Source organism: Budorcas taxicolor, chromosome 11 (assembly GCF_023091745.1).
Source record: "Budorcas taxicolor isolate Tak-1 chromosome 11, Takin1.1, whole genome shotgun sequence".
Lineage (NCBI taxonomy): Eukaryota > Metazoa > Chordata > Mammalia > Artiodactyla > Bovidae > Budorcas > Budorcas taxicolor.
The window spans coordinates 38761683-38777095 of record NC_068920.1 but is presented as its reverse complement, the minus strand read 5'-3'; the positions used below and the strand labels follow the sequence as shown (position 1 = coordinate 38777095).

Genomic DNA, 15413 nt, shown 5'->3' with positions numbered 1-15413 from the left:
TTTAAATTATGCAACCAAATTTGGTGGCAGAGAGTAGTGCTCTTCCAGTTAAAAGAGTTGACTAGCAGATTTTATGATCATTGGACATTTGTGAAGTCCTACCTGAAAATTAACTGATTTTACTGCTTGGCATGGGAAAAGGCATTTTCTAGTAATTTTCTGTGACAGGAAGCACAGCATTCATCCAAGGACGCACCCAACAGATTGAGTCTATCTGCTGGGGAGCAGTTGTAAATTTTAACGCAATGAAAACATTTACCTCAGTACTTTTTTTTGAGAGAGAATTCAGCAGCAGTTACAGTTACTATGTCACTCATGGAGAGCAACAATCACCCTAAGAGGCAGGCCAACCGACAAGCACTTTTCAGGTAACAAAAAAAAATGATCTCGCAAGAAGCTACAAAACAATACTGCAGTAGTTATAGAGAATATTACTGTGGTGATCGTGGCCTGGGTTAATGTTCCAAATATTAATGCAAGGAACACACTCGACTTTATAGGATTAGAATTTTTTTTTTACACGAAGAACCAGTTGAGGGCACATGACGAGTGGTGATGGTTCATTTACTCTATTTCATTCTGCAACAGGTTTCCGCGTTATGTCCACTTTCTCCTGTGTTCATTACCTATATTCCAAGGCAGTATATTTTCACCATCTAAAATGAGAATACTGTAACTATGGAATACCTCGACTTTCTCTCTCTCTCACACACACACACTTGTGCACCCTTATACACATTTGTATGGACAATACATGCTCATTTGCAGTGGGTGAGCTCCCTAAAAGCAGCTAAATCAGCCTTCCAAAATACAGAGAACCATTTTTAGCCAATAAAAAGCCATAGTAACTATTTAGCCTTAGCATGAGATTTGAAACCTTGCCCCCATGGCAATTAATTCAAATGCCTTTAGTGTTTTTTTTGCCAAGTCATCCAAAGCAAGAATCTCAAAGATTGACAACATGGAGTATGAATCTAATGGGCCCAATTCTGTTTATTTTGCCTAGTGCGCAGTGGAACAATGCTCTTGCTGCTGCACCACTTGAGTTGATGTAGAGGTGCCATTAACATATCTAGATTTGGCTAAGGCCGATTGGACCCTCTAAAGAAAGGCTAGCCCACCTGCAAATGGGCACCTCCCTCCACACAGACATCGATGTACACTAAAGACAAATCTAGGTATATGTATATATGGCATATATACATATATATGTACACGTAAAATGAGTCGGGAAGTCCTTTGGTTTAGACAGGATTAGATGTGTACTTCCCAAGTGCATAGGTTTCCTTTGACCAACCTATTCAAAAAACAAATATGAAAAGTGCCGTGGCAATTTTGACATTTCTGAAGTCTTCTCTGCTATTTGGAGGCCCTCATCTTCTCTACTCAGTCTCTCCTAAGCATTTTATTTTTCAAAGTAGCTGTTCCTTTTGCCTTCTAACACTCCGTCAATTTGTCTGTTCCTTGGAAGAGCTCTTAAGATCACATCCAGAAACTTATCTTTAGTGGAGAATAAGGTTTCAAAGAGCTTTTTACCCTCCTTTGAGTCCCTCTTGCCCCCCTGGAAGTGGACACCGTGTTATAAATAATTCACTCTTCATCTGACTTGCCTTGTTACCCCTGGCCAGCCCAAGCAGCTGAGGTCTGAGCTTTATCGGCCCTGCATCATTGTGCAATACTGGAAAAGAAAAATAATCCATTAGTCTACACCCTTCAGACGGTAGTGACGTGATCAGGGTTCTCTTGAATTTCTATGCATTCGATTTCCTCTCTCTCCTTTCGTTTGGCACGTTTCTTTTTCTTGTGGTGCTTTTTAGAAGGGGGGAAAAAGGTTAGGAACACAGGCAAGATAACAAAACAGTGCAGAAGTGTGCAACTCCCGGTGAGCAGCAAGCATTTGAACAGTGTGAAGGTCAGGTTCGAAGGCACAAATAGGAGGGGGACCAACCCAATAAGAAAAGAAGTAACATTTTGCAAAATGGCTGTCCCATGCTCTTGAAGGGAGCTTTTTATACATTGTGTTCGGGTGTGCTCAGTTGCTAATACAAACGTGTAAAGCAGTGGTGCACAGTGGTCAATGGCAAAATTGAAAGTGTAGATAAGGCACAAGATAGAAATGCAATCCATGTCGACGTTCCATAGCGTCATTAAGCCCAGAACGCCCAGCTCAATTGAGGTGACGCTAAGAATTAGCCAGAAGTTTCCCAGAGGGTGGATCACTAGGAAAAAAGTCAGGATTAACACCAGGAGGACACCAAAGCCTGCAATCAGAACAGGCACGGTGACAGATAAGCTGTAATGGTCCATGAACACGAAGGAGGGGTTGAACACGATGAACCGGATGCTCTTTGACAAGGACAGAGGCCTCAACTTTTCCAGCACTTCTATGACTTCCTTCTGCTTGTCTCTGCTTGTCCGGGCCACCAGATACAAGCGAGAAGCAATGATGTTGTTTTCATCTCCTGCCTTGGAGAAGATGATATCGTTTCGAAAATGCTGGAATTCTGGCTTTTTTAAAAATGAACTTTGTAGGACACTAATAAAGTCACTCTTGTTATTGGCACTGATGTTGCTCACTTTCAGGAACTGGTAATACTGCTCCACCCAGGACACTGCAGTGAACCCACTACAGAGTCTCCGAAGGTCCTCCTGGACACTGTTGTTCCAGTACTCGAGGGGCTCGTAGACGTAGAATCCTATCACAGGGCTGTAGTTGCTGAAATATTTCTGCTGAACCATGGCATAAGATACGCTTGGGGAATCGCTGGCTAGTAGATTGATGATGTTGGCTCCATCACTAATCTGCAAGCACCCCATGAAGGAGAAGGAGGCGTAGATGAGATAGAGGATGACCACAAATGGCTTCACGTAGATGTTGGTAATCCATTCATTGTAATGTTCACGGAGGAAGTGCTGAATAAAGTGGTGCTGGTAGGGGTTCGTCTCGTGATGGGATGTCTGTTGATGTCCGTCGCTCATCACTGTCTGGAACCACACAGGCTTGCGGCCCAGGTATTCTGCAGAAGGGATCTTACAGCAAAAGATGCTGTGGTAGCGGTTTTGCTCTAGTTGGCCAGCAAAGACGAGACAGGAGCCAAAGAAGGAGAAAATGTAGAAGTAGTTCAACAGGATGGAGACGCACATGTTCTGACAGAAGACCTTCACAGCCTCTATGTTGGTGAACGGGCTGGCGCCCATGCCGAAGGTGATAAAGTACAGGGAGCTGGTCATGGTATAGGTCACCATCACATCCGAATAAGCATCTGCCACCCTGTCTTTGAAGGGCAAATTCTCTTTGGTTCTCCGCCATCCAGATAGAAGCTCAAACACTCCTTTCGTTCCATGACCTAATTTAAAGAGAGAAGGAAAAGAACAATTGTTTTCATTGCTTCCTATGGTTCAGGTGGATTCTTTATAGCTTATCTATGCTAACCAGTATGTCACACTGCAATCTTCAAGGTGCTGTGATTCTCCTATCAAGGTCTCAAATTTCAGGTACATACCAGGGTGTATTTGATTCATGTTTCTATTTTAGTCAAGTCCAAACTAATTGGTATTCTGGGAAAAAAGAATCATTTATTGTCTCTTCTATTAATTTGACAAATTATAAATGCAATGTGACACTATTTCATGATTTCCCCCCACACACATACTGTTTCTCTCAATGGATCATAAGTCATCAAGGGCAGGGGCTGTTATTCACCAATCTTCAAATGCTGCTCAACATAAATTCAGAGCTTGATCAACTGATGTATTGACTGATAGTCCCCAAGCTCCATCTCAAACTGACTTATATGCTGATTTGGGAAATTTTAAGGGGATTTTAAACACTTGAAAATGTCTTTAAATTGATTTTACAATGTTAATAATCTGCTTTATAGCCAAATAGTTTAGAAACCGATTCCTATAGATTTGATTAATTAACACTGGATGTGAGTGAGAAAAAAATCTGCCAGGTCACACAAAATACAGAATAAGACCTTCTCATGGAGAGATCATAGCAAGCAGTTCCTCAGAGAGCTTTTATTCACAAAGAGTGGGTGATGACTAAATGTTTGACTGCTCCATAAAGTGGATGGAGAATGCTTCTTTTTAACCAGTTTCTGTACATATTTTGATAAGGGTAAACAGATAACAGGTTTATTCAAGAACTATTCCTTGAGCACCTATTATGTGCCAGATACAGTTAGATATTGAGCTTTTTTTTTTTTAGGAGCTTGACAGTTCTTAAGATACTATCACTTGCTTCTTTACTAAAATAACAGAGAGAAAGCAGCTGGGAAAATAAATGTATGATACCATATCTTCAATTAACCCTTTTTTTCACTTCTCTGGATTAGCTCTGTCGGTTATCACCCAGGAATAACAACTGGAAACTTTCTGACTGACTGGAAATCTTCATGGATCACTCTCGCTCTTGTAGGATTATCAACCCTACACACAAACATTCTCTATGAATGGATACAAGCTGTGCTTGGGCTGTTCTCCAGGAAATTCATTAGAGAGAAATGTAGTTTAAAGGCACAAAATGACCTAGTTTAAGCAATCCTAGAAAATAGACTTGTGTGGCACCTGGATATTGGAGCTATGTGTTACCCAATTCACTTAGCAGTGTTTTAACAAACTGATCATAATGGTTAGGGTCTTAGCATAATCACTGATTTTGTGTTGTTGAAAAGAGTTGCTAATTGGTCTCTATAATGCTTCTACTTCTTTATTAGTTTTATTTGGAGCTGCAATGCACACAATTAAAAACTGTATTTCTCAGCCTGCCTTTCAGCTAGGGGTGGTTCGCATGATGCACTTCTGGGCAATGCAGTGCAATTGGAAGTCATCTAAGGATGCTTATTAGAAAATCAGAACGGACTTTGTTCTAAATGGCATCATGAAGCCATCAGTAAGAATCAGGGCCTACTTTCCTCTTGGATTCTCATTAAAGAACACAAAATCTCTGTTTGGTTAAGCCACTGTAATTGAGGCTATTATATGCAGCTAAATATCTTCCCAGCCAACAAAACTTTATAGGTAAGTTCACATTTACCAAAACCTCTTTCATAGGTATCTAAGAATTCTAATTTTATAGTTAATTTGACTACAGTATGTATAGGTTTAAAGGTATAAATGCTAATTTTTTATTTTAAAGACACATTGGTTCATTCTTCTTGGGAATTATTTTTTTATTAATTATCAATTGTTATTGCATTGGAGTTCTTTTTGTCCACAGTATAAAACCTATTCATTCTCCAGTGTTATTTCTTCTGGGTCTCCAGTCAGGAAAGATAAGTTTATCTTAATGATTAGAAAGGGTTTTGAAGAGTACATTTAAGTATAAGGCAAATTTTTTTTTTTTGAGTCAATGATCTATTTTTTCTTGAAACTAATTACTAGCTCTACATTTATGTGTACTGAATTAAGTTTAACAATTCTGAGCAACATTAATTATTCATTTCATCTTCTGTAAGACTCCTTGACCAAATGGAATACTTGTTCTCTGATTCTCTTGACAAAAACATAATGCTAGGATATTAGTTAAAGTAATTAAAATCATTCTTTAATTAGAGGACTTCTCTTCTGAAATGAGGACTCTTGCTATCTTTGTAGTCACAGTGGGGAAAATGCTACCTGAGGCCATGGCTAAATCTGGCTTGTCTCTGCTTTTGGCCACTTTTGTGGAATATCAGGTACATTATATAGGCCAGGTTGTTGCCTTATATAGTAGAAAGGTCTGTATGTGTGGGAAGATGAAGCTAACTCCTTTCAGGTCAAATAATCACTCTGTGATGAAGGCTGAAGACACAACTTTGGGGATAGCATGTTCATCCCATTCACAGCTTTAGATATCTTACAAGGTTTTCCTTTTTTCTTAATTTTTGTTGGAGTCCAGTTGCTTTACGATGTTGTATTGTTGCTGTTTAGTCACTAAGTCATGTCTGACTCTTTTGTGACCCCAATCTGCCAGACTCCTCTGTCCATGGGATTTCCCAGGCAAGAATACTGGAGTGGGTTGCTATTTCCTTCTCCAGGGGATCTTCCCAACCCAGGGACTGAACCCAGGTCTCTTGCACTGCAGGCGGACTCTTTGCCATTTGAGTCATTAGTTTCTACTATAAGCAAAATGAATCAGCCATACATATACATATATTTCCTCACTTTTGGACTTTCTTCCCATTCAAGTCACCACAGTGCATTAAGTAAAGTTCCCTGTGCTATCCAGTATGTTCTCATTAGTTGTCTATTTTATACATAGTATTGATAGAGTATATATGTCAATCCCCATCTCCCAGTTCCTCCCGCCATCTGCTTTCCCCCTTGTTAGCCATATATTTGTTCTATGTTTGTGTCCCTGTTTCTGTTTTGCAAATAGGATCATTTATACCATTTTTCTAGATCCCACATATGTACATTAATATAGTTGCTTTTCTCTTTATTACTTTACTCTGTAGAGTAGTCCTAATAACACTCATTTGATTTACACCATAATTAAATAGGTTTCACCATAATTAAATTCGAACTGCAGTTCAAATCTACTACCTGCTCAGCTGGGTAGTTCTCTGACTCCTTATCAACCTGCCTATGATCAGTCTTTCCAAGTTTTGTTCATGCTATTTTCTCTGCCTTTCAATACCTTCCCCTGATTGCTGCTTATGTTGAAATTCTACCAATCAGTCTGTTAATCCAATTCTCTTCTTTGTCTTACAGCCATTTCTGACAATTCCAGACATACTGACTTTTTTTCTGTTTCTTAAACTCCTATTGCACTAATTTGCTACTCATTTTGGCATGCAAACGTGTGTTGTTTTGCTCTGGAACAAAATGATTTTCTCAGGACATGTTCTATCTTTTTGGTTAAATTGCCAGTTCCTCAAGGTCAGGGAATGCTTTTTATGTTACTTTTATACTCCGCAGAACATCTGACAAAGTGATAGATGCTCACTAACCTCCTACTGAATTAAATCAACCTTAATTCTTGATTCTAGGTGGGTCTAGAGAAATATACTTCTTAATTATTAATTCAAAAATTTACAATGCATCTTTGTACCTATATTAATTGTGTTCAAAAGAACTATACACTTTAAATTCAACTCAACCCAATATATATTAATTAGAATTTGTTAAGACACGAGGATCTTGCTAGTCAATTATATAAAACTTACAGGCAAACAAGAAACACAATCTTTTCCAATATCCGTCAGTCCAGAAATCATTTTTATTTGGGTAATTCTGAGATAGTGATTATATTTTCTAAAACATAAGAATTTTAGAAACCATTGTATATGTTGTAGGATGTCTAGAAGCATCCCTGACCTCTACCCACTAGATGCCAGTAGCACACTCTTCAGCTATGACAAGCAAACATGTCTCCAGACATTACCAAAGGCTATTTGGGGGACAAAATTGTCCCTGACTGAGAATGATTGGTTTAGTCAAGTGAAAAAACAATATTACAATAGACACATATGTTTTAATCACCTTTTCTCTGATTATAAAAATAAGACACTTTTCCATAAAAAATTGGGGAAAATGGAAAGAAAATGGTGAAAAAAACCCTCAAAGTCCCCAAACACAGATAACTGCTGCTAAAAATTTTGTGCATTTATTTTAGCTACATATGTATGTGTGTATTAACCTTATCTGTCTGTCTAACCTATCCATCCATCCACCTACTCACCCATCCATCTATCCAGACAAAAAACTGTTTAATAATTCACAGATCGTGGCTCCTACAAGGAGAAAGTAGGGTTTGGAATTATGTTGTTGCTTTGTCCAGATGGCCTGTTAACTACAAGGATCCTGTTGTCTAACTTAGTTTCTTAAACTGGTTTTCATTCTGAGGCTAGAGTCATTTTTTGAACATCTGCTCACCTGAAAGAATCCTTAACTGTCACTGTAGCTTTTAGAAAGGGTCATATTCACTATATTTTCACCCGTATTCTGAGAGTCCTATTTGAGTTCAAACAACTTACCTGAAACTAAAATACTGGTATCTACTCAAAAGACCATCTGAGGTGACAATGCATGAAATATACACAAGTGTGACTTGCCCCTCTGAACAACGATGTGAACAAATTCCATTACACTGCTCCCTGGTACCCCAGTCCTAACAGTTCTTTGCTTTTGTCTCATTTCCACCAAAATCCTTAATCCTCAGCTAAGGCCTCAGTTTGTTTTATGAACAACAGTGTTCGTGTTCTTGAGTGGTGAAAGCAGCTAATATGCACGTGGCTAACTTGCATAATATGAAAAGAAGGCTTGCACTCTTGTTAAGTAGAGATGTAGGCCATGTACTGTGAAAATACAGCTGATTCTCTCTGAGAGATCAGGGAAAGCTCTTAAAGGTGTTAGTAAGCAGAGGATTATGCCAATGGTGGTCTAGACTGATGGAATAACATGAATAAAAGCATAACACTTGTAAATTAAAGGAAGGTAGCTGTGTTTTTATTTATTTATTTTTTTTCGATTTTATCTAATATGGTTTATTTATTTATTTATTTTTAATTTTAATTTTTTTTATTTTTTTAATTTTAAAATCTTTAATTCTTACATGTGTTCCCAAACATGAACCCCCCTCCCACCTCCCTCCCCATAACATCTCTGTGGGTCATCCCCATGCACCAGCCCCAAGCATGCTGTATCCTGCGTCAGACAGACTAGCAATTCAATTCTTACATGATAGTATACATGATAGAATGCCATTCTCCCATATGACGACCCTGTATGTAAGACAGGAAAAAAGACGCAGCTGTGTATAACGGACTTTTGGACTCAGAGGGAGAGGGAGAGGGTGGGATGATATGGTAGCTGTTTTTTAACATTTATAATTGATTTTTTTTTCTCTTGGCAGAGAGAATCTATTGCCCAAATTGCACACTTTATTTAAAGTTTCAAAGGAAGACTGCCAAATTTTGACCACAATTTCCTCCCACTCTATTATAATAATATACATTTGCAAACTATATTAGAATAAAATAATAAATATCTGTCTCACCTGGGTCATTATTAGATAGCTGACACTTATTTTGATATAGTTTCATGAAAGAAAAGAAAGAGAACTCTTAGGAGTAGAAATGATTTGGACAGAATTAGAACTGAGAGAACAATGCAAGGATGGAAATGAATACGAATAAAATATTTGCATCTGTATGTGTGTGTTGAGTGCAATTGTGTGGTAGTTTGAGCATTCTTTGGCATTGCCTTTCTTTGGGATTGGAATGAAAAGTGACCTTTTCCAGTCCTGCGGCCACTGCTGAGTTTTCCAAATTTGCTGGCATATTGAGCGCAGTACTTTCACAGCATCATCTTTCAGGATTTGAAACAGCTCAACTGGAATTCCATCACCTCCACTAGCTTTGTTCATAGTGATGCTTTCTAAGGCCCACTTGACTTCACATTCCAGGATGTCTCTGGCTCTAGATGAGTGATCACACCATCATGATTATCTGGGTCATGAAGATCTTTTTTGTACAGTTCTTCTGTGTATTCTTGCCACCTCTTCTTAATATCTTCTGCTTCTGTTAGGTCCCAACCATTTCTGTCCTTTATCAAGCCCATCTTTGCATGAAATGTTCCCTTGGTATCTCTAATTTTCTTGAAGAGATCTCTAGTCTTTCCCATTCTGTTCTTTTCCTCTATTTCTTTGCATTGATCGCTGAAGAAGTGTCTCTTATCTCTTCTTGCTATTCTCTGGAACTCTGCATTCAGATGCTCATATCTTTCCTTTTCTCCTTTGCTTTTAACCTCTCTTCTTTTCACAGCTATTTGTAAGCCTCCCCAGACAGCCATTTTGCTTTTTTGCATTTCTTTTCCATGGGGATGGTCTTGATCCCTGTCTCCTGTACAATGTCAAGAACCACATTCCATAGTTCATCAGGCACTCTATCTATCAGATCTAGGCCCTTAAATCTATTTCTCACTTCCACTGTATAATCATAAGGGATTTGATTTAGGTCATACCTGAATGGTCTAGTGGTTTTCCCTACTTTCTTCAATTTAAGTCTGAATCTGGTAATAAAGAGTTCATGATCTGAGCCACAGTCAGCTCCTGGTCTTGTTTTTGTTGACTGTATAGAGCTTCTCCATCTTTGGCTGCAAAGAATATAATCAGTCTGATTTTGGTGTTGACCATCTGGTGATGTCCATGTGTAGAGTCTTCTCTTGTGTTGTTGGAACAGGGTGTTTGCTATGACCAGTGAATTTTCTTGGCAAAACTCTATTAGTCTTTGCCCTGCTTCATTCCGCATTCCAAGGCCAAATTTGCCTGTTACTCCAGGTGTTTCTTGACTTCCTACTTTTGCATTCCAGTCCCCTATAATGAAAAGGACATCTTTTTTGGGTGTTAGTTTTAAAAGGTCTTGTAGGTCTTCATAGAACCATTCAACTTCAGCTTCTTCAGCGTTACTGGTTGGAGCATAGACTTGGATAACTGTGATATTGAATGGTTTGCCTTGGAGACGAACAGAGATCACTGTCGTTTTTGAGACTGCATCCAAGTACTGCATTTTGGACTCTTTTATTGACCATGATGGCTACTCCATTTCTTCTGAAGGATTCCTGCCCACAGTAGTAGATGTAATGGTCATCTGAGTTAAATTCACCCATTCCAGTCCATTTTAGTTCGCTGATTCCTAGAATGTTGACGTTCACCCTTGCGATCTCTTGTTTGACCACTTCCAATTTGCCTTGATTCATGGACCTGACATTCCAGGTTCCTATGCAATATTGCTTTTTACAGCATCGGATCTTGCTTCTATCACCAGTCCCATCCACAGCTGGGTATTGTTTTTGCTTTGGCTCCATCCATTCATTCTTTCTGGAGTTATTTCTCCACTGATCTCCAGTAGCATATAGGGCACCTGGGGAGTTCCTCTTTTGGTATCCTATCATTTTGCCTTTTCCTACTGTTCTTGGGATTCTCAAGGCAAGAATACTGAAGTGGTTTGCCATTCCCTTCTCCAGTGGACCACATTCTATCAGAGATCAAATTGCCAACATCTGCTGGATCATGGAAAAAGCAAGAGAGTTCCAGAAAAACATCTATTTCTGCTTTATTGACTATGCCAAAGCCTTTAACTGTGTGGATCACAATAAACTGTGGAAGATTCTTCAAGAGATGGGAATCCCAGACCACCTGACTTGCCTCTTGAGAAATCTGTATGTAGGTCAGGAAGCAACAGTTAGAACTGGACATGGAACAACAGACTGGTTCCAAATAGGAAAAGGAGTACATCAAGGCTGTATATTGTCACCCTGCTTATTTTACTTATATGCAGAGTACATCATGAGAAACGCTGGACTGGAAGAAACACAAGCTGAAATCAAGATTGCTGGGAGAAATATCAATAACCTCAGATATGCAGATGACACCACCCTTATGGCAGAAAGTGAAGAGGAACTAAAAAGCCCCTTGATGAAAGTGAAAGTGGAGAGTGAAAAATTTGGCTTAAAGCTCAACATTCAGAAAACGAAGATCATGGCATCTGGTCCCATCACTTCATGGGAAATAGATGGGGAAACAGTGGAAACAGTGTCAGACTTTATTTTGGGGGTCTCCAAAATCACTGCAGATGGTGATTGCAGCCATGAAATTAAAAGACGCTTACTCCTTGGAAGAAAAGTTGTGACCAACCTAGATAGCAAATTCAAAAGCAGAGACGTTACTTTGCCGACTAAGGTCCGTTTAGTCAAGGCTATGGTTTTACCTATGGTCATGTATGGATGTGAGATTTGGACTGTGAAGAAGGCTGAGCGCTGAAGAATTGATGCTTTTGAACTGTGGTATTGGAGAAGACTCTTGAGAGTCTCTTGGACTGCAGGGAAAGCCAACCAGTCCATTCTAAAGGAGATCAGCCCTGGGATTTCTTTAGCAGGAATGATGCTAAAGCTGAAAATCTGATGCTGGGAGAGATTGGGGGCAGGAGGAGAAGGGGACGACAGAGGATGAGATGGCTGGATGGCATCACTGACTCGATGGACGCGACTCTGAGTGAACTCCAGGAGTTGGTGATGGACAGGGAGGCCTGGCATGCTGTGATTCATGGGGTCGCAAAGAGTCGGACACGACTGAGCGACTGAAATGAACTGAACTGAACTGTGTGTATTGAATATTCCAACATTCTTCAGGGATGTTGTTGGGGAGTCCTCTTTCTAAATGAAGGCAAATGGAAGGATTGTGCAATAACCAAGAAAACTTAGCTGGATGCTTGCTAACATATCATATTTAATAGTAATTTAATAAATTCTGCTACTCACAATTGAGAAATGAGATAATGAAGAGTATATAGATTCTTATCCTTAGTCATGGCAGTGCAGGTCAGCCAGAGTAAATATTTTAACAGATTAAAATATTAAAAATAGATTTTTGCCACCAAACACAACTCATTTCAATCCTAGGTGAGTTGAATAATATTCAGAACTGTTTATAATCTTATCTGAACCCCAAGCAATCCCTCTATTATAAATAAATATGACTTCTAAAGTGAGCTGGATCTTCTCTGAAAACTGATTCCAACCCAGATTTTATAATATTTCTGCAAACTCTGGCACTTCCAGTGTAAACTTTTACACTACAATCTGACAGTGCTACAGGAGATTCTCTTTGGTTCATGGCTAGATTGCAAATGACTTCTTGTAAAGCAATGCTTTTCTCCTTTACATCTAATACAAATTTTACAGTTGCCATTTTAATCCCAAACCCAATCTGTCAAAAATCAAGAATTCCAAAGAAAACAGTTTTAACAAGGATAAAATCCAATCAGAACTAATTGTAATTGACCCAATTACTGGGGTTTTCTTTGATATATATATGGCTCTAATACAGTTCTTGGTGGACTTCTGATTCTTCCTAATTCTGTTCTGAAGATGAACTGGTGGGTCTAACCCTTTCACTTGAACATGGTAAGCCCTCAGCAGGTCATGAGAGTTTGACATCTCCTATTGCAACAACATAAAAAAAAAAAAAAAGAGGTGAAAATAATATTCCTCACAACTCACTCCAGAGAAAGCTTTCTACTTTCCCTGAGCAGTTATTTCTGCTTTGGTTAACTGTGTGTTCAGCAGTTGTGTTTGTGGAAATCACCACTGAGCTCTGGTGGGAAAAGTATTTTGATTTAAAAAAAAGTATTTATTTTAATTGGAGGGTAATTACTTTACAATGTTGTGGTTTTTGCCATACATCGAAATGAATTAGCCACTGGTGCACATGTGTTTCCCCATTCTGAACCCCCCCCACCCCCCCCACTCCCGGTCCACCCCATCCCTCTGGTTTGTCCCAGAGCACCGTCTTTGAGATCCCTGCTTCATTTTGATTTTTTATCTGCCTTCTAAGCTATGTGAGCCTTCTAAGCTATATGCCATTTGACCTGGAATGCCAGCTTCCGATGGAGGAGAGAATGGCAACCCACCCCAGTATTCTGGTCTGGAGAATTGCACTGACAGAGGAGCCTGGGGGACTACAGTTCACAGGGTTGCAAAGAGTCAGACGCAACTGAATCGACTTAGCACACACGCATGCCAGCTTCTGAATGCAACCTGGTTCCTACTCTCTTTCCCATCAGAGCTGAGTTGGCTTTTGAGGGCAACTCTGAGTTTATCTTTTCAGATTTCCTTGCTGCAGGAACTCAGCGCTGCCAAGAGCTGAACTCCACTGCAGAGCCAGCACGCACATGGTGGCTTGCTTTCTTAGTCTCTCCCTCACGCTGGTGTTCCCATTCTGGGAAAAAGAAACTCCCAGGAAGCTTTTCATTTTCTTCCCAACGCATTCTATGTCTTCCAGTTTTACGAATGGAGTATATTTTTGAGAAAGGGGCAAACAGCCCTGGTAGCCGGATGCTGTCAAGTAGGTCTTGTTGCCTGGAACTGGTCTGGCCCTCACAGCTAGGTTTAGTGTGGCCCAGTTGCCCACAGATGGTCTGGCAAAAAAGCCACATCAGACAGGACCACTTTGTGACCGGGGATGGACTGAAACAAAGTAAGACCACTCCGTAATCATGGTTGCCCACAGACAAAATGCAAACTGTGTCCAAAACAAGACAGACCAAACATCCTTTCATCGAGACTGGTAGGATTGATTGCTGCTTCCTCTTTCTTTAAAATTTGCATTTATCTATTTTTGGCTGCAAGGGTCTTTGCTGCTGCATGTGGGCTTTCTCTAGTTGCGGCCAGCGGGGGCTACTCTCCAGCTGCGGTGTGCAGGCTTATCCCTTGCAGTGGCTTCTCTTGTTGCCGAGCACGGGCTCTGGGTGTATGGACGCAGCAGTTGCAGTGTGAGGGCTCAGCTGCCTCTCAGCATCTGGAATTCTTCCAGATCAGGGAGGGGACCTGTGTCCCCTGCATTGGCAGGGGGATTCTTAACCACTGGACCACCAGCAAAGTCCTGACTTCTGCCTCCTTATCAATTACACTTTTATCTTAGTCTGGTCTTCTTGCCTTCTAGGTATAAGAATTGTTAAAGACAACTGATGAGAGATTTACCCTCTCTTCCTGACAGTAACGAACCATGCTGCCTTCAACCCTCTTCCAAATCACCTAACACTTTCAAAAATCATAGACGTCCAATCTAAAGTCGTCTTCCCAAAATGCTTCATAGTCCCCAGTGGTGTGTGTGTTTCCTGATTGCAGAGAGGCAGTAAACCCAAATTTGTTCAATTATCTTAGTATTCCAGATGGTCTTTGGCTAGAAGACATTGATATTTTATACTAAATAAGTAGTTTTGGAAAATGAGTTAATTAAAATTTTTATTACTGTTGACTTTATAAATTGAATTTTTTGAGTGTAGGAGTTAGAAGTGTAAGAGTTGTAACAGGAGCACTGGGTGAGAGTTAATCCCTGGAGAATCTGAATTTTCAAACCATGTCACTAGTAAAAGGGATGGTTTTCTGGTGGCAGTAATATTTCAGTTGTATTCTCACTAAAAAGAGAAAGCCAGTTGGACATGTGGGTAGTGGAAAGATGCTCGGAAAGGAAGATAACATGGATGTTAAAACAGGATAAGGAAGGAGGAGTCATGAGGAACAAAAAAATCATTGCTTTAAGCAGAGAAGAGCAATGAGTGGGGGAATGATTGGTGGGGCTAAAAACCTTACAATTGTCAAGAGTGATCCCTGGGTTGGGAAGATCCCCTGGAGGAAGGCATGGCAACCACTCTAGTATTCTTGCCTGGAGAACTCCATGGTCAGAAGCGCCTGCAGGGCTACCATCCATAGGGTCACAAAGAGCTGGACATGACCGAAACAACAGAGCAAACACACGCAAACTAAACATAAGCATGTACTTAAAAAATAAAGACCTAGAGTAGGGGATTACATAAAAGAAAAAAATAGTAGGAACTTGAAGGAAAGAAAATAAAGCTACGCTAAGTATTTACTGAGCTAAAGACATTCAAAGAACAAAAATTAGTTAGAAAAATTAGTTCATTCAT

The 15413-nt window shown here is 39.8% G+C and overlaps 1 protein-coding gene across 1 annotated transcript in view; it reads right to left on the bottom strand.

The window, feature by feature from the left end:
* Positions 1 to 1713: 1713 nt before the first annotated feature.
* Positions 1714 to 15413, bottom strand: part of PTCHD4 (patched domain containing 4) — a 199196-nt gene continuing 185496 nt past the window's right edge. The window contains exon 3 of the mRNA XM_052649616.1: positions 1714 to 3347. Coding sequence (XP_052505576.1) covers positions 1714 to 3347 — 1634 coding nt within the window. The remainder of the gene's footprint in view (positions 3348 to 15413) is intronic.